The sequence below is a fragment of the Trachurus japonicus genome, chromosome 9 (genome assembly GCF_045865225.1).
Source record: "Trachurus japonicus isolate A0001 chromosome 9, Traja_1.0".
NCBI classification, from domain to species: Eukaryota; Metazoa; Chordata; class Actinopteri; order Carangiformes; family Carangidae; genus Trachurus; species Trachurus japonicus.
The window spans coordinates 7,150,376-7,172,700 of record NC_140915.1 but is presented as its reverse complement, the minus strand read 5'-3'; the positions used below and the strand labels follow the sequence as shown (position 1 = coordinate 7,172,700).

The window sequence follows — 22,325 nt, the reverse complement described above, 5'->3', positions numbered from 1 at the left end:
TTCGTGTTGCTTTGACGTCCGAACTGTGTCATCAATCCCAGTCCATTCCGAAAGTGAAAGTCGTGTGAATTATTTGACTCCTCTCTGGTTATATCTGTTAAGATCTAAACATATTTACACGCGCATATTTATTAGTATTTCTATTTTTACATCCCATTTTCACCATAAACATACCCATCAATCTGACGTGCAGTTAACTGATATTTTGTTTAAATCGACTATTCTGTGCTTTGCTTTGTATTGAATTTATTGCAGAGAAATGTCGCAAACGTGTTCTTCCTCACGTCTAAAATGATCATACAAACAAGGATCTGCATGGTTTTTATTATGCTTCATCTCTCTATTACACTTAAAACATTAAAAACGGATCCAGTGAACAGTTATGATGCACGGACAATTCAAAACAGTGAAAAAAAAGTAAGAACATTTTTTTTAATGATTGTGATTTGAACACATCCGGGCAGGAAATGTGATAAAGTTGTGCACCTTATATTTAAGGTGATCTGCATACAGCAACAAACGTTTGGTGTTCAAAAAAACCCAACAAACAAACAAAAAAAGCTGTTTCAACAATCAGTGAGATGTGGAGCTCTTTTCATTATGTTAGAGCTCCACCTGCTGGACGCAGCGAGGCATCAGACAGTCAGCTCATTGCACAGACACCACTCAAACAAGTATATAAACAAATTAAATACAGCATTTTGCTCTTACCTTGTTAGAATGAAAGGATTACAGAAAACCCAGTACCCCAAAGGTTCAGACAGCTACAGCCAAATAAGAAACAGAAGAACTACTGTACAAAGCAATGCAAATTGTTATTGTACTGGGGTCTTCAAAGTGGGTCAATGATGTGGTCAATGTCGAGTGGTGTTCCAGTATTTTTTCATAAAAATCTGACTATATACAGTAAAATAAATCTGGACTCAAAAGTGGAATAAATGTAACTCACTTTTGCAATGCAAGACTATGTTTCTTGACAAATTTTAAATAATTTGTCACACACTGCGCTATTTAGAACAAGAGCAGTGTTCCTGTCCTGCTCAGTGTTGCCAAATTGCATTAAAATTGAAATATAGAACTCCAGAAACTGTAACAGTAAGTGAATGAAAAAGTACTAGTTTTGTTTCAGTTTTAAATTTCTCTGTCTAAGTTCTTGATGCTGAAGCTAAACACTGAACAATGAGAACAGGGACAGAACGACAGGAACCAGTTTAACCAATTTAACTTTATTCCATTTAAAAGTTTAGACCACATGTTATGTCATCATTCCTGATGCCACAGAGTGAGTAATCACATTATTTAACAGTTCAAATTTCTTTAAACCTTTAAATTAATTGAAGTTATTTTGTTTCCAGTGAAGAAAGCTATCAAACAGAAAAAAACTGACATCAATTATGACCCATTTGAAACGAAAAACAAAGTTAAAAGATAAAGTATACAGTAAATCACTTTGTGGACATTATAAAATGTCAAAATAAGTATTTCACATTATCATAGGGAAATGAACAAACAAACTAGTAAATAGTTTAACAGCCAGTTTTAGAAGAAAAAAAAGATTTGAATTTCAAAAATACTGACAGAAAAAAAATCCTTTGTGGAAAACCCATGCTTTGAAAATTATCCTTGAAAGGCAATAAAAACAAAATATCCTGGCAAACAAAAGTTGCTCTTCAACGAGCAGAGTGTTTGTTTCTGGTCTAACTTGATGTTATCTCAGTTTTTCTCTGCACTTTGGATCTTTTCCTCATGAAATCTGACAGGGCCGCTGCTCCTCTGGGCTCAGAAGTTTCTCTTTCATTTCAACAATTTCCTTCTCATGTTTTTTCTGCAGTTCCTCCAGTTCTTCACTGTCTTCACCTTGGTTCCCAATTTTCTCTTTCAACTCTTTAATCTCTTTTTCTTGTTTCCTCTGTAGATCATCCATTTTTTCTTTCTCATTTGTTTCATTTTCTTCCACAAGTTTCTGTTTTAATTCATTCCGTTTTTTCTCATGTTCTTTCTGTAGTTCATTCAGTTCTTCCTTTTGCTTTTGTCGCTGTTGGCTAAAAAACGTCAGTTTCCACTCATGAATTTCTTGCTCCTTTTTAATGGACAGCTCAGCCTTACTCATCCTCTGGTCTTCTTTGTTTTGGTTCACAGGTTCTTTGTCCAATGATTTCATTTCCTCTTTGTGTTTTTTCTTAAATTCATCCAGTTTTTCTCTTTCTTTTGTTTGGTTTTCACGTGAATGTTCTTTTAGAAGATCATTCACCTCTTTTTTCTGTGTTTTCTGCATCGTCTTCATTTTTTTCCTGTTTTCTTTCTTTTGGATCAGAAGTAGCAGAACCAAGTCAGTCATCTCTTCTTTCTGTTTGTCCTGCAGTTCATCCATACGTTGTTTCAGAGTTTTTTCTTTGTGTTCTGAGAGATCCTGTAGGTTTTTATAATCTCTCTGTTTCTCCTCCATGTTTTTCTCATGCTGTTGCTTCAGATCCATCACTTCCTCCATGTGTTTGTCTATCAGAGCTGCAAAGTCCGCCTCCTTTTTCTCTCTGAACTCATTGAATTCTTCAGCTTGTTTTCTGGCCTCCTCCTCGTACTTCTTCTTCATCTTCTCAATTTCTGTCTTATAATTTTCCTCTAATTCTTTACGCTCCTTCTCTTCCTGTTCTCTTCTCACCCTGTCCTCTTCTTTTCTTTTGTTTTCAGATTTTTGTCTTTCATGTTCATATTCTTCTTGGAGTTTTCTGAGTCTTGTTTGTTCTTCCTGTCGTCTCTGTTCATCTTCTTGTTTTCGTTTTTCCCACCACTCTTTTTGTGTCGTCTCCCAGGCCTCCTGTTGTTTTTTCATCTCCTCTTTACTCTCCTCCAGCTTTTTGTCAGCGATCTCTTTCGATTCTGCTTTTGATCTTATTTCTTTCTCCAGGTTTTTTATTTTTTGTTCCCACTTTTGTCGCTGAATTTCTTCGTCTTCTCTCTTCTTCCTGTCTTCTTCCTCTCTCACTTTCTGTACTTCCTGTTTTCGTTTTTCCCATGACTCTTTTCGTTCTTTCTCCCAGGCCTCCTGTTGTTTTTTCATGTCCTCTATACTCTCCTCCAGCTTTTTGTCAGCAATCTCTTTCGATTCTGCTTTTGATCTTATTTCCTCCTCCAGGTTTTTTATTTTTTGCTCCCACTTTTTTCGTTGAATTTCTTCCTGTTCTCTCTTCTTCCTGTCTTCTTCCTCTCTCACTTTCTGTACTTCTTGTTTTCGTTTTTCCCATGACTCTTTTCGTTCCTCCTCCCAGGCCTCCTGTTGTTTTTTCATCTCCTCTTTACTCTCCTTCAGCTTTTTGTCAGTGATCTCTTTCAATTCTGCTTCTGCACTTATTTTGTCCTCTAGATCTTTTATTTTTTGTTCCCATTTCTGTCGTTTAAAATGTTCCTGCTCTCTCTTCTTCACTTCTTCTTCTTCTCTCTCTTCCTGCACCCTCTGTTTCTCTTCACGCTCCTTTTTTATCTTTTCCTTCATTTCCTTGAGCTGTTCGTCTCTTAGTTTTCTTTCTTGTTCGATTTTTTGATCTCTGTCTTCTAGTCTTCTTTTCATTGCTTCCTTTTCTTCTTTATGCTTTCCTTCTAGTTCCTCCATCTCTTTCTTGAGCTGTTCATTCTCCTTCAGGATCTTCTTCATTTTTTTCTGTATTGCTGCTTCAGCCTCTTGCAGCATCTCATTAGTGAAGCAGCTCCCTCCGTTTCTCTTCACCATGGTGTCGATCTTCTTTATCAACTCTATGACTTGTGTACGGTTTCCTTCATCATAGTTATTTAACACATGGCATCTTCCTTCACAGTCAGAGATCAACTTCTTAAATGATTCATCACATTTGTCTTTGATGTACTCTTCAATGGTCAGCCTCTCATGTATCAGTGTATCTCCTCTTGTCAAAAGAATGATGGTGAACTTCTCTGAATTCTTCCCAAAGACTTCCTTAATGAGTTTCAGTGTCTCCTTCTCCTCTGCTGTGAATCTTCCGATCTGAAACACCAACAGGAAGACATGTGGACCTGGAGCCAGAAGACTCATACATTTCACCATCTCATCATTAACCTCTTCATGGGACAAGGTTGTGTCAAACAGACCAGGAGTGTCGACCACAACAACAGGACGACCGTCCACTTCACCCTGAGCTTTCTGACAAAACCTGGTGACTGATGTTTGTTTTGATTCAGCCTTAAACTCTTTTCTTCCCAGAATGGTGTTTCCTGAAGAGCTCTTTCCACTTCCAGTCTTCCCTATCAGCACAATCCTGAGACAGTCAGAGCTTTGCTTGTCTTCATCACCTGTGAAATGAGAAGATCTGGAGTTATTTCAACGACTGAGTATTTGGACATTATAGATTACAATATGTAATGCATAGATTTTAAACCCCTTGATGTTTTTCACATTATGCTATGTGACAGCCAGCTGCAAAAAAAAAGAATACATTTGAGCAAATTTATTGAAAAGGAAAAGCTGAAATATCATGTTCACTTAAGTATCTAAGCACTTTGTGTGACATGTGAAATCCAGCTCAGTTTCCTCCAATTTCCTCTGAACACCTTGATCTACCTGTCCTAACTTTAGCTATCTGGGCATGGGCTACAGACATCAAAGAGGGGATGATGTCAGTGATCTGGGATAGGCTACTACTATTTGACTTTTGCAAAAAGCAGAGTGACCTTGATCATTCTTGGGACTTTGCTCAAAATGGCTAGTTAGCCATTTGGCCTCAACTGCTTCATTAGGAAGCATGCGCTCACAACATTTCTTGTTGCAATAACAGCAGCCTTTGTTCATAACACTGAGCTGATAACCACTTCCTATTGAAAAACGTATATAATTCAGATACAGTCACAATCACCACAATTCACTTAGACCCTCACATTGAAAGAAAACCCCTTTAACAGGGAAAAAGTTTGAGAATCCTCAGGTTGAGAGACAGAGGAGGGATCCTTAACCCAGATGTGCATTGGATGTGGTTTTACATTACTTACAACCAACTTCAACTTTGTTCGTCCAGTCTTTAAGTTCATCCTGTAGTTTGGTGATGCGTTCCTCTTGTTGTATGATCTTTTCTATTTGCACATGTGCAAATGTCTCAGTTTTGTAACAGAATGGTTTGTGTTCGTCAGCCAGCATCTTGTCCACAGTGTCCAACAGCTCAGGGATCTGCTGTTTGTCCTTGATGTTGACAACAACAGATCTTCCTCCACAGCTCCGACAGAGCTCCTGGATGTCTCTGTTATCTCTGACAAAGTTAACAACAGCTGGAGCTGTAGGATCTGACTCCACAGTGAACAGGATCATGGTGAAGTCATTGACTCTACAGCTGAATGTGTTCCGGATGGTTTCTAACTCTCCTTTGTCTTCATCAGTGAGGGGACCCACAGGTAGGACCAGGATGAAGCCATGGACGCCCTCAGGATCACAGAGGGAGATACACCTGAACGCTTTCTTCATCGCTTCCTCCTGAGGTTTTCCATACAAGGCAGGAAGCTCCACCAGGGAAACCTGACGTCCACACACCTCTCTCTGATGTTTAACACACTCTGATGAGTTGGAGACTGAATGAAGCTCTGTCTGACCTAAAATGGCCTCAGCTGCTGAAGTCTTCGCTGCTCCTCTCCTCCCACACAGAACCAGGTTTAGAGCTGGGTTCATGGGGTCAGACTCTTCAGTGAAGGTGAGGAAGGTTCCTTTGTTTGTTTGCACAATGTTCTCAATCTCCTCCATCAGCTGATTATGGTCATTTTCAAGCATGTTGTGTTTTCTTTCTCCACAGACTCGAAGCAGCTGATGAACAGAGGCACTCTTTTCAGTATCCTCATGAGTTATGACAACCATCAAGTGTTTAAAAGCATCTTGACCAAACAAACTCAGGATGAAGTTCAAAGTTTTTCTTTTCTCCTCACTAAACTTTGAAGGTTTCATCACCAGCAGCAGAACATTTGGTCCAGGAGAACAAAGAGACACACACTTCTTCATCTCTTCTATCACTGCTCCCACACACAGACTGAACATGTCTGGAGTTTTCACCACTGTGACTGGTTTTCCTCTCCACTCTCCTTTGGTAGCCTCACGTTGCTTTTTGGGGTTGAATTTAAAAAAATCAAAATGTTTGCTGCTAGTGATGAATTTGGTAAATGCGTTCTTATTCTCCTTGATTTTACCAATCATCATGATCCTCAGTTCACCTGCAATGAAAGTCCATAAAATAAAACATTAGGTTGCAGAACAACATCAAGGAGGGATTTACACATCGCCTCTTATTGTATCAAAACTGATATTTTCATGAGACAGTCTGTCAATTAGTCAAGGAGGCAGCCAAGGCACTCTGATATGAATTAATATAAAAATCCTTTATTGAAACGAGGACCAACGCCTTTCGACAGACAAGTCTTCTTCAGGGTGTCACACTGTGAAGAAGACTTGTTATCATACCATATCTTATGGATACTTAACATGAATAGTATTTTCAACACCTTTGGACAAATCACCCAAAACTGTTAGTTCAGTTTGACTCACTGTCAGGTGGCTGGTCATGAAAGCTGCTCAGAGGTTGGGGGGCATCCATAACTATAAGGGTAAAGAAATATACAATATAATTATATTTTATATTCATTTGATATGTTGACATTTGATCTAACCCCTAGCAATAGGCCTCTTGCACAAAGTCATTTCCTACTTCCGGTACAACGTTGCTTCATGTATGCCTGTTTCCGGTTACCGTCTTGGTCACCCTTAGCATCGCAAACTTTACTGTCCTTCAATCAACCGTAGTTATTTTTCCCTGATCTCCTTGTAAATATTGTATTGTTATTTGTTATTAGTTTATAGTATTTTTAAATTAGTATATTTGTAGGGGTTTCACCGAATAGTCGAATATTCGACTATCAAAACCACTATTCGACGCTGTGAGTCATAGTCGAGTATTCGCCTTTTCCTTTTTTTTCTTTTATCATAAAGCCCGGTGCTGTAATAAAGCAGTGGAATGGCATCTACATTAATGCTCTACAGCAGATATGCAGCAGGGGGCGCTGTGGGCGTGTGTGAGACTAGTGTAGTGCTTGGGGTTCCCAGAAAGCAAAGCAGCTAAAAGCAGCTAAAAGCTGTTTTGATTCCCGTGGTAGCACTGTTAATATGTCACTTTATTATAAGTTTTAATATTTTTTCATGAGAGAAAGTAACCGTTTCGATCCTTAATGTGCGGTTAGTTTATCCAAATGACGGCTGTTTGGACATTTGCTCGGACTTTTTTCAGATCAGTGAAGCTCCGCCTGTGTCACCTTTCCCAGGCTGCAGAGCTGGTCGGCCGCCCAGGGCCGGCCCCTGGCATAAACACTCTATGCGGTTGTTTAGGGCCTCAGCCGACAGGTGGGGCCACATGATCAGAAGGTACTGGGGTTCAATTCAAGTCATTTTAACACTGCGGTCGGCGCGCGCGTTTACGCGACGGTCTTGATATGTTTTTGTTTATATTTCGGTCATTTTACGCCGTAGAAACGCGGTTTAACTGCTCCTGTGCCCGAGGGACGGCTCTCCTCTTTCAAATACACCCGCCCTGAGCGCCCTCGACAACCTATGTTATTCACAGCCAGGGTTTGAGAGCCAATAACAGAGCATGGTGCACGCATTGTCCCCTCTCACTGTGCGTAATTGGTTGAATCCGTTGCCCGTCAACTTGAGATTACGTGATTGGTTGAATCGCCTGTCAGTCAACTTCGGCCAACCAATTGGCACTCCGGGATCACTAAGGTCCTTCCTATCACAGTTTTAGCTCCATGGTTTACCTACAACGGCTGGCATGGAGAGAGACGGCAGAGGAGACCGAACCTGTTAATTAAAACAACGGTGAAGCTTCAAACCCGCAGAATCGTTAGGAGAGAGAGAGAATCAGTGATGGCGGTGCTTCAGACGCTGAAAGTTTTGACTCATCTGATGAGCATGATTATTTAAAATTAATATATATATATGAGAAAGTTCAGACTTAAACTCAGCTCCAGCTCTGTATACAGACCTGTTGAGCTCTTACACTTTTTTTTTTTTTTTTTACCTTTCACACAGCACAGACACAGTGACAACACACATTATATGAACAATGTAAATTGTGTGTTTTCCATTTATTTATTTCATTGCACAACAATTCCATTTATTTAGTAAATATTTTTGTTTTAATTTCTCACTTAAAAAAATCTGATGAAGCTTTTAAGTCAATATTCAGCTTCTTTTATCTCACATTTGAGACATTTGGTGAAAATAGAACGGCAGAATGACAACATTTATGCTCAATTTATGCTGTTTTCTACACGTATCTATTACTGTATTCATATCCTATTTCAAGCACCAAATGAGTTTGTTCTCATGACTGAAGGAGTGTTTTCACAAGGGATTTGAAATTTTTCAGAAAATTTGGCCTAAATTATTTCTTTATACAGTGTTCTAGGACAAATTGGCCTCAGTGTACTTAGAGCGGAAGATTAGACATAAAACACTTGAGTATTACATCTGTCTATCAAATATGTCTGTATTCAGTTTTAAGCAGTGTATGTGATTTGGTGTTTGCGCTTAGAGTGGGCCACAAACAAAAATCTTGTTTAGGGCCACCAAAATGCTAGGGCCGGCCCTGCGGCCGCCCAACGTCCGTCGTCATCCCGGGAGAGAAAACGGTCGCTAATTAACGTACCCGCAGGTTTTAGAGGGTTACCGCCGGCTAGTTAAATTATTTTTTCATTGATGAAATCTAACAAACAACATTAGTTTGAATGAAAAGTGAAGCTTCAGGTGTGTAATTTATTTGACAGAACAGCTGCACTACCCCGGGCCTTTGTATGTGCAAAAATCACCACATTTACATCAATAAATAAATGTTTTACAATCAGTCAACATGACATTTTATTTCTAAGTTCTATAGCATTTAACAACGACCGAAGGTGGATATAACTTAAAGCAGAAGTAAGCGATCCGGTCGTTTTGGCTAACTTCTTGTCAGTCGATGGAGTTAGCAGTCCCCGCCCTCGTCCCTACATCACCACATTCACGTGCATCCCTTGGCTGCACACACAGAGAGGACTGCCCCTTTATGCTGTTCTCTCTCCTCATTGGATGAAGGTTGTAGGATACAAGGAAAGTTTTCTCCTCGGCTTACAGGAGAGCAGAGTGACTGACAGACCTGTGTTTCAGACCAAACACTCTATAGAAGTGATTGCTGTCGGAAAAATATAACTATTTAAGACTTATATTAACACAAACATTCCGCTTACTTCTGCTTTAAGTTAGGCTTCATATGGCTATTTAGAGCGGAGGAGTGTCTGACGCAGCTCTGCTTATGACCGGCAGATAAAAAAATATTTATTTTAGAACGTGTTGCAATGAATAGCAAATAATAGTGAGACTTCCTAATGTATATCTGTAAAGACAATAATCTATTAGTTGTGAACAACTTGCATACAGCATTGCACTCCTTTTCTAGCTCTCTAACCTACCGTAAAAAGAAAAAATGGATCTCTGAAGTGGACTATTGTCTAATCAGTGCAAGTTACATCAATCGTGTTCAAAGCTTTGAGGTGAACCAAAACATTGACATGCCATCTGACCATGCTCCTTTGTCTATAGAACTCATGTTCCCAGAAGAAATGATTAACGCAAAGATACTTTTACAGCGTGCTGAAAATTTATGTAGGCGTTCTGTCAAGACTCACCTTAACAACCCCAGGTGTAGGAAACCAGTGCCTTTACATAAAGTAGACGCAGACCAATTTGCTCTCAGCATAAGATCATTGGAAATCCCTATTATTAGTCCTGATCAAAACTTAGATGACATGGCTGTGTGGTTAGCAGAGTCAATGGGCCTCATTCACCAATATCTTCTTAAGAACCTTCTTAGATTCTTTCTTAAGTTGTTCTTAAGAGGTTCCTTAAGAAAACCCTACGTCAGATTCATCAACGCGTTCGTAAGCCTCAGAATTGTTCGCAGCTGTGTTCCTACTTGATGAATGCCATCTCCTCGTAAGTTGAGGGCGTGTGCCAGGTGAGTCTAATTAACATAGGATTAGCATAGGTAACAGCCCCATCAATGCCCGTAAAAGGGCATGAGACTGCAGGGCCGTGTGCACACAGCAACCACAGGCACTGAGCAGAGAAGGTGAAGTAAGAAAGAAAGTTGAAATGCGCAAATGAAAATCTGGGAGGGAGCACCAGACTCCAAACATAAAAAGAACTAGTGAAATGGCGCTACTGTGGCAGGAATGAAACTAAGAAACAAACAAAAGGCTTATATTTAGTTTATATTTTTATATTTATTTTTATATTTATATTTATATTTATATTTAGGCTATATTTAGTAGCCAGCAGTGGATGCAGCTCTTCGGGTTCTTATCAGAGAGACCACACTCTCACGTGTGCCATCATAAATATCATCATATTATCATATATTTTAAAAAAATTATAAAAACAGTTGTGTGTAGTGTGAACACTTAAAATAAAAAAACTGATATGAATTAAGTGTCTATAATGTTTTTTTTAAGAAACTGCAATGATTTGTCAATTATTATTATTAATATATAATTATTAAAAACATCATAAAAGATAAGAAAATAATTCTTATTCAAATCATATAATATCATACAACTGCAGAACAAAAGAAAACACTATAATCGGTTATTTTTGCAGAAGTCTCAGCACTTAAAAGTGTGTAAGTATACTCCTGACTGTTCGTAGATTTTGTTCTTAGTTAAGAACAAATTCTGGATAAGAAAACATTCATGAATGCCACAATCTTCGTAAAAACTTCGTAAGTAGGACTTAAGAACAAATTTGTTCTTAAGAACGGTTCGTGAATGAGGCCCAATGTTATGTGTGCAGCTCAAAGTAATTTAGCCAATCCTAGACCTTTGCCACACAATCCATCCCAGGCAGCACTTTCACCTTGGTGGCAACGCATATTAGAGAGTAGTGATGCTAGAACATTATGGCGTGCAATTGATTGGAAAGGAGAGTTTTCCTCAACCCCTCACCAAGAGATGCCATCTGAAGCTGACTTCCAGGAACATTTGGAAAGACTGTTAAACCCCCCTCAAGGAGAGGGAGAAATTCCACCACATGTAGAGGATTATAATGTGTATATGCCTCTTTTAGATGACCCTATCACACTATCAGAAGTCCAACATGTGATCGACCATCAGCTGAAGCCAGGAAAAGGAGCAGGCCCGGATGGTATAAGTCCAGGCCTTTTCAAATTGTTGCCAGGTGAATGGCTGGTATTTTTGTGCACACTTTTAAACTCTATTTTTGTATCTGGCTACCCACTGAGCTGGACCCCTGCAAGACTGATCATGTTATTCAAGAAAGGTAATCCCCTGAATTGTGATAACTTCCGGGGGATAAGTGTGATCAATAGTGTGGCGAAGTTGTATGACTATGTGCTAAATAATAGGCTGATGGCCTGGTACAAGCCATCTCGGGAGCAAGCAGGAGCCCAGCCAAAGAGAAGCTGCATTGAACATATTGTGGCACTCAGGCTTCTGATAGAATGTTGTGTGAGAAAGAAGGTGCAACTGTACATTGCTTTTATAGATTTCTCCAAAGCTTATGACAGAGTCCCACGAGGAAAATTGTTCAGAATGTTAAAAAGTTTGGGGTGTGGTATTATTATGATTTTAGCTTTGATGTCTATGTATAATGTTACTACAAACATCTTAGGCTCCACAACAATAACATCTTCAATTGGTGTAAGACAAGGATCTCCCACACCCTGTTTCTTGTTTGTAATGTTTGTTGACAGCCTTATTAGACAGGTTAAACAACAGTGTGGAGACGATGGATTTCTGAAGTGGCTGCATGTTTTAATGCTAATGGATGACACTGTCATCCTTGCTACATCCAGAGAAAAGTTGATAGAGAAACTGAAAAGTGTGGAAAAATACTGTGAAGAATATGGCATGCTGGTTAATGAAGATAAAACAAAGTTCATGGTTATTATGGGAACCGATGAAGACAGGCAGCAGATTGAATTCATTTATTGTGAGGCATTGCAACAGTTATATGTACCTTGGAGCCATTTTAACTGCTGATGGTAATGCCCGAAAGTCTCTTGACTTACATGTCAAAGATAAAATGAAGCACTTAAACAAATTGATTGTTTTTCTATCAACTAACTATGATACTCCATTTTGTGTTAAATTAAAAGTGTTTGAGGCTGCCTTTTCATCAGCTATTTTGTATGGTTGTGAGGCTTGGTTGAAAATTCCCTTAAAGTCTGTTGAATCTCTTTATATGACTGGGGTGAAATCTGTACTGGGGGTGAGGTCTACCACACCTAGCCTTATCTGTTTGGTGGAGGCGGGGCTCCCTTCAGTGCAGGCCCTAGTCAGACAAAAACAAGCCAGATTCTTGACTAGGATGATGCAGCGTCATGGTAGTCAGGATGACCCCTTATGGTATGTTTTTGAAATGACACGAAAAGAAAACAAGGTTATGGACTCATACCTAAAGGAGTTACAGTTTTTCTCAGTCGCTTTGGTGCTTTTCTCAGATCAGAATGAAAGTTCTCATAACTATTAGTTCAACCTCCACAACATGTAGTCATTTGTCCACATCATAGTAGCAGTTTCTCCTTCCTCTGAACAAATTGCAAATGCTTTTGGACATGTATCAGTTGCTTTCATACAATTCTCTGCTGTTTTACAACATTATCATTTGTTTATGTCATGTCAGTCAAAATGAACTATACTTGTGAACGCTGAATAGTCTTTCCCTATAAAACTAATAGTCCTCATTTCATTGCTTGAGTCATTACATACAAAATTGTTGAACTAGTTTTCAAAATCTGTCAAACTAATTTTAAATGTTGGGAGAACCACTGTGAATTCAATTATTCAAACATTTACAGTAAGGAACAACAGGTATGTAAGGTATTGGACAGTAATTCAGCACTAAACAATCTGCACTGTGTCATGTTCGTGTTCCAAGGATGAGGCCGTGTTGATAGCAAGTAACTTAGTTTAATGTCTCCCGTTCTCAACAACATACATGTGGCTTCATGCAGTCTTGCTCTACCGTGCTATATGGTACGGTAAGCTGACTACTAACCCGTACTGCCGCCTAGCGGTCAAACATGTAATAACATCCAATCATAACATCCCCCCTTTTCTAAGGTAAAATGCATTAACATGAATTATCACATTAGCTGTGTCAGTTATTTCAACCATTTCACTTCAGCATAACTCTGCAACACATAAGCAGTATAAACAGTTTATATCAGATTGCATAACTCATATCTAAGCCAACACTCGACCATTTAGAACACATTCACAACATCAATCAATATACATTTTGTTCAACATCTTTAACATGCATATTGAATTTTTTTTGTTTATAAGTTCAGTCTATCAGGCTTTCTGATTTCTCTTGTGGACCTTCTTAACTCAGGTTCGCTTGGAGTAGGTGTGTGAGAGTCAGTGTTACAGTCCATAGCAGGTGTAGGAATTACCTGAGATTCACCACAGGTTACACTGAGCTCACCAACAGTCCCTTGAGGAGTCTTTAATAGACTGCGACGATTGCGTCTGAGGATTTGTCCATCATCAGTTTTCACCGTGTACGATCGTGGAGCAACTTCTTGCAGGACAGTTGCTTTTGTACTCCATCCATCAGCATCCTCAATCCTGACTGCGTCGTTGGTAGTCAGTGGAGGGAGATGCTTGGTTGTTCTGTCATAGAATGACTTTTGCATCATTTTCTGATGTCGTAGCTTATGTTCAATCTTTGAGTGATTCTTTTGCTTGAATTTGTCGTTTTGATGACTCGGCAAAGTTGTTCGTAGCTTCCACTTCATCAGCAGTTCAGCTGGTGATAGGCCGCACTGAAGAGGTGATGCTCTGTAGCTCAATAAAGCCAGATAGGGATCCGAGTCACTATCAGCAGCTTTCTTTAGGAGTTGCTTGAGAATGTGAACTCCTTTTTCAGCTTGCCCGTTTGACTGTGCATAGTGTGGGCTTGACGTCACATGCTTGAAATCATATTGCTCTGCAAACTTCTGCCATTCTTTGCTGCTGAAGCAGGGGCCATTGTCGCTCACCACGATGTGTGGGATGCCATGCCTGGCGAAGATAGATTTAGCATGTGTTATGACACAAGTTGATGTTGAGCTTGTTAGTAGCGCCATCTCAGGGAAGTTTGAGTAGTAATCCATTACCACTAAATAGTCTTTACCTCTGAGATGAAACAAGTCCATTCCTACTTTGTGCCATGGTGCTGTTGGCACCTCAGCTACCACCATAGGCTCTTTGCTCTGCTTGTTCCTGTGTTTCTGGCATGTTTCACATTTACTTATAATTTCAATGTCTTTGTTCAGTCCGGGCCAAAACCGTGTCTCTCGCCCTCCTTTTGCACTTTTCGATGCCGAGATGGCCTTCATGTATCCTGTGCAACATGTCCATTCTCAAAGCCCGTGGAATAACAATCCTGCCCTTTTTCAACAGCAGACCATCCACAGTACTAAGCTCACCTCTGACATGGTAAAATTGTGGACACGAACCAGCTGGCCATCCCTCATCCATGTTCTTCATGACATGCTGTAGCTCAGCATCCTTTGCTGTAGCCTCCGCTATTTGTCTTGACTTTGTGTCAGACACAGGCAGTGTAGCCGACACCATGTTCACGTGACACTGTATGTCTTCGTCTGTTGCACTCACACTGTCGCCTGTAGTTGCTCTGGATAGGGCATCAGCAACGACTAGGTGTTTACCTGGAGTATATATCAGTTGATACACTCTTTCCACAAGCCCCAGTTCTTCACAGGCTCTGTCACCCAGAAGTGATTCACGTCCCTCATTCACAACAAAGAAGGATAGGTGGTGCACTTTTCCTTTAGCTGTGACATTCAACCTGCATGTGCCCAAACATTTGATTGGCCGCCCATTGTAGTCTTTCAGTCCAGATTCTTTTCTTCTTATTTGTGGCTTATTTTTCATTGCCTTCACATCACACATGCTTATGAGATTTGCTTTGGCACCAGTGTCCAATCTCATGGTGACTACAGTCCCATTTATCATTAGAGGAGCTATCCACTTATCTTCTGTAGTGACATCATTTACATTGTCTGGCTTATTTATTTGTTCACTTTCACAATTCACCATTCCAACAAAGAAAGTGTCACTGAGATCAGGCTCGTCTATTAAGTTTACAGTTTTTTCTTTTTTCCACTCTTTCCGTTTGGAGAAGCATTGTTTAGCAAAATGATTCTTGCCTTGGCAACTGGAGCATTGCTTACCAAACGCTGGACACTGTCTGGGCTTGTGCTGTGAGCCGCAGCGCTTGCAGTTTATCATCACGTCCTCCTGCTGTGCAGGCCGGGTCTGTGTGCGCCGTCTCCGCTGATACGACACTGCTCCAACCGCTGCCGCGCTGTCGCTCTGCGCCGAGGCGACTGCAGACATCTCGCTGAACGTCCTCACGTGCCTTTGGGACAGCTCACTGGCCTGGCAGATCTTAATGGCTCCTGCCAGCGTCAGCTCTATCTCCCGTAGTAGCCTCTCTCTGACCTTTTTATCCGCCACGCCGTAGACAATCTGGTCCCGGACCATGGAGTCCAACAGCGCCGCGAAGTTGCAGGACTGCGCCTTTAGCCGCAAGTCCGTCAGGAAGCTATCGAAGGGCTCATGCTGCCGCTGTGTACGAGACCGAAACACGTACCTCTCGTACGTCTCGTTCTTCTTCGGAGAACAGTGAGTATCAAACTTGCTAAGCACTACATCCAACTTTTCATTATCTTCAGGACTGTCAAACACGAACGTGTTAAATACTTCTATGGCCTGTGGCCCTGCTATCGTTAGCAGCAGCGCTACCTTTCTTGCCTCCGGCTTTGCCTCGAGTCCCGTAGCAGCAACATAAAGGTGAAACCGCTGTTTGAAGGTGCGCCAGTTCTCGTCGACATTCCCCGTTAGTTTCAAACTTTCCGGTGGTTTTAAATCCATGTCGTTCATTCGAGTTTACTCCTGGTACCATGTCATGTTCGTGTTCCAAGGATGAGGCCGTGTTGATAGCAAGTAACTTAGTTTAATGTCTCCCGTTCTCAACAACATACATGTGGCTTCATGCAGTCTTGCTCTACCGTGCTATATGGTACGGTAAGCTGACTACTAACCCGTACTGCCGCCTAGCGGTCAAACATGTAATAACATCCAATCATAACACACTGCTGTCATTGTGTCAGGCATTACTGTAAGATACAGTGGGACAAGAACTTTTTTACATTTACATTTAGACTTACAGCTTCACTAGAGAACAGATTTACTGTATTGTAATGTATTACAGCAAACACAGTAAAGATTTCCCATCTTTACAGTACGGTACTGTACTACAGCATTTTACAAGTAGGAAGCACTTTTACAGTATTGTACACTACAGTAATAATGGTTGATGCAGTACATGTACTATACATTACTGTAATTTTACTCTGCATCACATAGGATTACAAGACAACCTCACAGAGGTGGAAGAGACTGAGCCCTTTTTACTCTGCTACAAGAACAAGACATTTGTGCAATGGTGATTACAAACAATGGCATAAGGTTGAAAGAGATACAATGTAAGGATGACATTACTGTATCTTTGGGAATATTGAATCTGTTTCAATCGCTACAATTGACAGAGTGATGTAGATGAAAATGTGACTGGAACGTCTGGATGTGCAGGAATGATTTACAGTACTCTGTAGGTTCAGTTGTACTACAACATTGTTTACGTAAAGTTGTACCCAAAGAGTGTTTCTTATGTTTGTTGTAGATGACTGTAGTGTATTTTTCCTTTGCACAACGCTGTGAACAAATCAGAATTGCAAAGAGCTATGCAGTAGAAATGTGAAACATACATATTCAGTATCTCCACTAAATACAGTAATGTGCAACTTTACTGTAGTTTTCACATGGCTGTACAAGTAGTGTATAGTGCTGTCTTGAGCATGTTCAGGTAGTATCATCACTTTCTGCATTAGAAAACACTTAGAGAATAAAGTGTCCTAATGAAAACATGACAAAGCCATTTGACTATCTTGTTCATAAACGATGGTGTCAGGACTTCTCATTTTGACGACACTGACAGTTTCATTGACATGAGTACTTGCTTTTGAGGGATGGACTATCCATTTTGAGCAAGTGACGCGCTTTTGCAGGTCATCCACTAGGTTTTGCAGTTTGTGATAATTGTTCTGAGAAATGCACTAACTGTTGTGCAAATGTTAAGAGTGATGTGAGAAAAGCACCAAAGCGACTGAGAAAAACTGTAATGGAGGAACAAGATCATATTGAGAGAGATCGCGCAGACATGATTGTGAAAATATGCTCTAATGAGGGAACAAGATACAAAACCTACCAAGCCATCAACCCAGACATGTCCATCCACCCTCTCTACTCCAACAGTGCCCCATATATTGAGGATCATTTACTGTAAGAGTGACTTTCACACGGTTCCGGTTATCCTCCCATAGGTTGCGTGTAGAGATGGGGAGGTGGAGCCGTACACCCCCGCATCTACGTGTGTGTCACTGTAATATGGGCATACAAAATGAGGAACATTTGCTCTTGTGCCCTCACACAAGGGACATTCGTGCAAAATATGGACATGACTCCACAGAGCTGAGCTCTCTTTTTACAAACACTGATAAAAAGATTTTAACTATGTTACAGGCTTGTTTGACAATGTTAGAAAAATAGATGGGAGATGGGAGGGCATATTAAGTGTCATTCCCTCTTTTTCTTTCTATACTTTTCCTTTTTGTGTGTGTGTGTGTGTGTGTGTGTGTGTGTGTGTGTGTGTGTGTGTGTGTGTGTGTGTGTGTGTGTGTATGTGTGTGTGTATGTGTGTGTTGTGCTGTTTATTGTTTGGACCCAAATGTTATGTTTTTAATGATTTGTGTCAATAAATTAACTAACTATAAAATATTAAATACATGTAAATGCTTATCCACAATGGATGACAGCGAATACATTGTGTATTTACTATAACAGAAGCAAACAGTGATACATTGTGTATTTACTATAACAGAAGCAAACAGTGTAGAGAGAGAGAGAGAGAGAGAGAGAGAGAGATAGAGAGAGAGAGAGATAGATAGATAGATAGATAGATAGATAGATAGATAGATAGATAGATAGATAGATAGATAGATAGATAGATAGATAGATAGATAGATAGATAGATAGATAGATAGATAGATAGATTTACTTTAGTATTTCAGTATTTATTTCGCACAACAACACACATGACATTAGTAGACAGAGCAGAAAAGAACAGAAGCAGATGTGTGGAGCGCCAGGTCTCCCCAGAAGCTATTTAAAGCTTATGGCGGGAGCCTCAAACGTAATACTAACGTATTACATATTCATACAATCATGATAGAAAACAAGACAAAACATACATCACAGAAATGACAGAGACAATGAGACAATACATAATACCAAACAATGCATATCATACAATCACAAGACAGATCAATAACTCACAATAGACAAAGACATAAAACAGACATACCCAGATTACGATGGTAAATATGAGTTCAGAAGTTGCACCTTTAACCTTTTCTTGAAGACTGTGATAGAATTGGCTGATTTCAGACTCTCATCCAGCCCATTCCAGATCAGCGGCCCCCTGGTGGTGATACATAGGCTAGTGCGTTTTAAACGTCTCTTTTTTCCATAAATGAGATGTAAATTTCTGGTATGGTAGCCATGCACAGGGCTGCTGACTGGAATGAGCATAGACAGTTTAGGATTCAGGTTATGTACAACTTGGTAAATCATTGTTGCGTTCTGATGGATGTTGAAATCTGTGAGCCTCAAGAGATTAAGACTATGGAAGAGTGGACGAGTGGGAGTGTTGAAGCCGGAGTGAGATATGGCACGTATAATTTTCTTTTGTAAATTTTCTAATTTCCTAAGATGGGTGGGAAAAGTGTTACACCATAATACATTGCAGTAAAGTAAATGGGGCTCAAACAAGGATTTATATAGAATAAGTAAAGCAGATAAAGGAAGAACATAACGGAGTTTGAAAAATAAACCAACATATTTGGACAACTTTACGAGAAGATGTTCGATATGACATGTGAAGTTAAGTGCTTCATCCAGGAGGACCCCAAGGAATCTTGTGGATTTCACTCTTTCCAGCTCCCTTCCATCAATCTTGAGGGTAAAGTTGTTCACAGGTTTTTTATTTGAATGAAATAATATAAAATTTGTCTTGTTGATATTAAGGGATAATTTGTTGCATTTAAGCCAAGTCACCACTTTATGTAGCTCTATATTGAGTAGGTCTTGAAGCTCATATGGGTTGTTGTGGGACATGAAGATACTAGTATCGTCAGCGAAAATGACTTTATGCAACAAACTAGAAGAATTGACAAAATCATTGAAATAAATAATAAAGAGCAATGGTCCCAAAATTGAACCTTGGGGTACCCCGTAGATGACCTCCTGTTTTTGTGATTGATGATTTTTAATGTCAACATACTGTTTTCTGCCATGTAAATAACTATAGAACCATTTTAAAGCCAGCCCTCTAATACCATAGTGGTGCAGTTTCCCTAGTAGGATGTTGAAATCTATAGTGTCAAAGGCCTTGGATAGGTCCAAAAACACTCCCACTCCACAGTTCCCCTTGTCTATAGCATCATTAATTTTATCTATAAGATCCAATATTGCCATGCAGGTTGTATTTTTTTTCCTGAAACCGTACTGAGAGCTGTGGAGGATGTTATGCTTGTCAAGATATATATTTAATCTTGTAAAAACAACTCTCTCAAAGATCTTGGAAATAGCAGGCAGGACAGATATTGGACGGTAATTAGTAATGCTATTTTTATCTCCTGATTTGAATATTGGTAATACTCTTGCAATTTTGATCATCTTTGGCACCACGCCAGAAAGTAAAGATAAATTAATACAAAATGAGAGTGGTTTGGCAATCACAGAAGCAATGGCAATCAGTATTTTATTATTGATTCCATCTATGCCAGCTGTATGAGAGTTGTTAAGGCCCAGTATGATTTCATTGACTTCCACAGAGTCAGTCGGTGACAGAAAAAAGGAGGATGGGTAATCACCTGTAAGGTACTGGTTGAAAGAAGTACCCTGAGGATGGCTAATATTTTTTGCTAGGTCAGCACCAATCGAAACAAAATAATTATTAAATTGATTGGTGAGTTCCTGTTCAGATCGATTAGCACCATCGGGAAGCACAAAGGGTTTTCTTCCCCTATTCAGGACATTATTTAAGACTGACCACGTCCTCTTAGTGTCACCCTGAGCTAGCCTTAGCTGCTCAGTAAAATGTGCACATTTGCTTTTTCTTATTAAATGAGTGAGCTTATTTCTGTAGGTATTATATTTAATTTTATTTATGATACTTGGATTTTTGATATACTGTTTATAAAGTTTATTTTTTTGTTTAATAGAAGTTAAAATCCCTTTAGTGAGCCAAGGATTATGCTCTTCAGCTCTGCACCTGACAGTCTTCACAGGAATGGTAGAACGGATGGATTCTGATAATTCACTGATTAGGCTGTCATATGCAGTATCTGGATCCGAAGCATTATATACACGATTCCAGGACTTAGTCTCGAGATTGACACAAAGCTGCTCCAGAGTTCTATTATTTAACACTTTGATTGTTTTCATACTGGGAGGGAGTGTAGGTTCACGGGCTAGGTTTACAAACAACACAATAGGGAAATGATCAGTTATGTCAGACAAAACCACTCCAGACTCCAGCCAGGAGTTATGAATGTTGGTGACCATATTATCTATAATTGACTTAGATGAGTTAGTTATTCTTGTACAGATGTTTATCATTGGAAAATAAGAAAATGAATGGATAGTATTAATGAAATCATTTTTAATTGCATTTTCTTTAGAGATGTCTATGTTAAAATCGCCCATAATTATGCAATTATTGTTTTTCATGTTTATGGCATATAGTGATTCTTCAAGTTTATCCCTGAACACACTTGGGTTTGAATCAGGGGGCCGATAAATTATTCCAACAGTGAGTTTTTTTACATTTGGAAGTTCAATATCAATGAATAGAGAATCGGAGGGGTCATCAAGGTCAACATTTGCATTTACATTAGCTCGGAGTCTGGAGTTCACATAAAGGCACACTCCTCCCCCTAGTTTCCCAATTCTGTTCTTGTGAAAAAGTTTATAGCCCTTTAAATTGAAGAGATCGATATATGACATGTCATTAAGCCAGGTTTCACTGCATCCAATGATATCAAATTTACACCCAGTAGTAGTGAGTAATGCAGCAAGATCATCATAGTGTTTGGATAAGCTTCTAATATTCAGATGAATCAAGGAGAACTTGGACTCTGTGCTAAAGCCTGCCACACACATAAAGATTTTATAAATCTCAACCGATTTATTATCTGTGAGAGACCCCACACATGAAGATAAAAAATCTGTGATTGAACAGTTTTGATCGTATTGTGTGTGGTGTGCTGTGATATTCCAAACACAACACACCACACACATTAAGATTTTTCAGAATCTTGACCCTCTGGTCAGAAAACAATCCGGCATCAGCAGCGATACCAGGGGTGTCGTTGTAGCTACTCTTTCGGGTCTATTTCCGGAATGGACAATGAGAGCGACGTAATTTTTTTTTTAATGAAAGCGGGACACTTCAGCCTTTACAACGATCCCATCGGTGTGTGTCTGTGTGTCTGTGGCTCCGGACACCGAGCAGTCAAGCGGCTGTCCAATAGGGAGCCGTGCTGTCACATGACGGGCTGTGAGCGGCGGTCACATGATCGTTTAAACATGGCTGCTCTATTGCCGGCTGTTGCCGGCTACGAGCGCTACCGTCTTTGCTATCGGCTATCAGGAAACCTCCTGTGTATGCGTGAATGTGTGTGTGGACCTCATGTAACACCAGGGCTGCACCGTGGCTCTCTGTGAGGTTGCCGGTGTTGTGCGGAGAAGTGGCTTGTTGCCGCGAGCAGCAGCATGCAGAGCTCGGCCAGCAGAGCTCAGCAAGCAGGCGCTTCTCCGCACAACACCGGCTCTCCACACACAAGATGACTTTTGATTGAAACGGCCACCGAAGTCGGCCCCGATAATCGTAAATATTGAACATGTTTAATACTTACGATTATCGGCGCCGAACGTTTTCCGAGCCGATTGTCGGGGGAATTTTGACTCTTAACACACCACACACTACAAGAGAATCTTATAAGATAATCTTAAGACCTTAAGATAATCGGGCGGTGTCTGTCCGTGGTCGGAAGGGGGAAAATCGGGGCAAAATCAGCCCGATTATCTTTATGTGTGTGGCAGGC

The 22,325-nt window shown here is 40.0% G+C and overlaps 1 protein-coding gene across 1 annotated transcript; it reads right to left on the bottom strand.

Moving 5' to 3' along the window:
* Positions 1–1,687: 1,687 nt before the first annotated feature.
* LOC146980849 (uncharacterized) lies at positions 1,688–5,758 on the bottom strand. The gene is made up of 3 exons (XM_085788025.1): positions 4,993–5,758; positions 3,466–4,299; positions 1,688–3,363 (listed from the first exon to the last, which is right to left on the bottom strand). The coding sequence occupies exons 1-3, from the start codon at positions 5,756–5,758 to the stop codon at positions 1,745–1,747; spliced, it is 3,219 nt and encodes a 1,072-aa protein (XP_085644151.1). The 3' UTR covers positions 1,688–1,744.
* Positions 5,759–22,325: the final 16,567 nt, after the last annotated feature.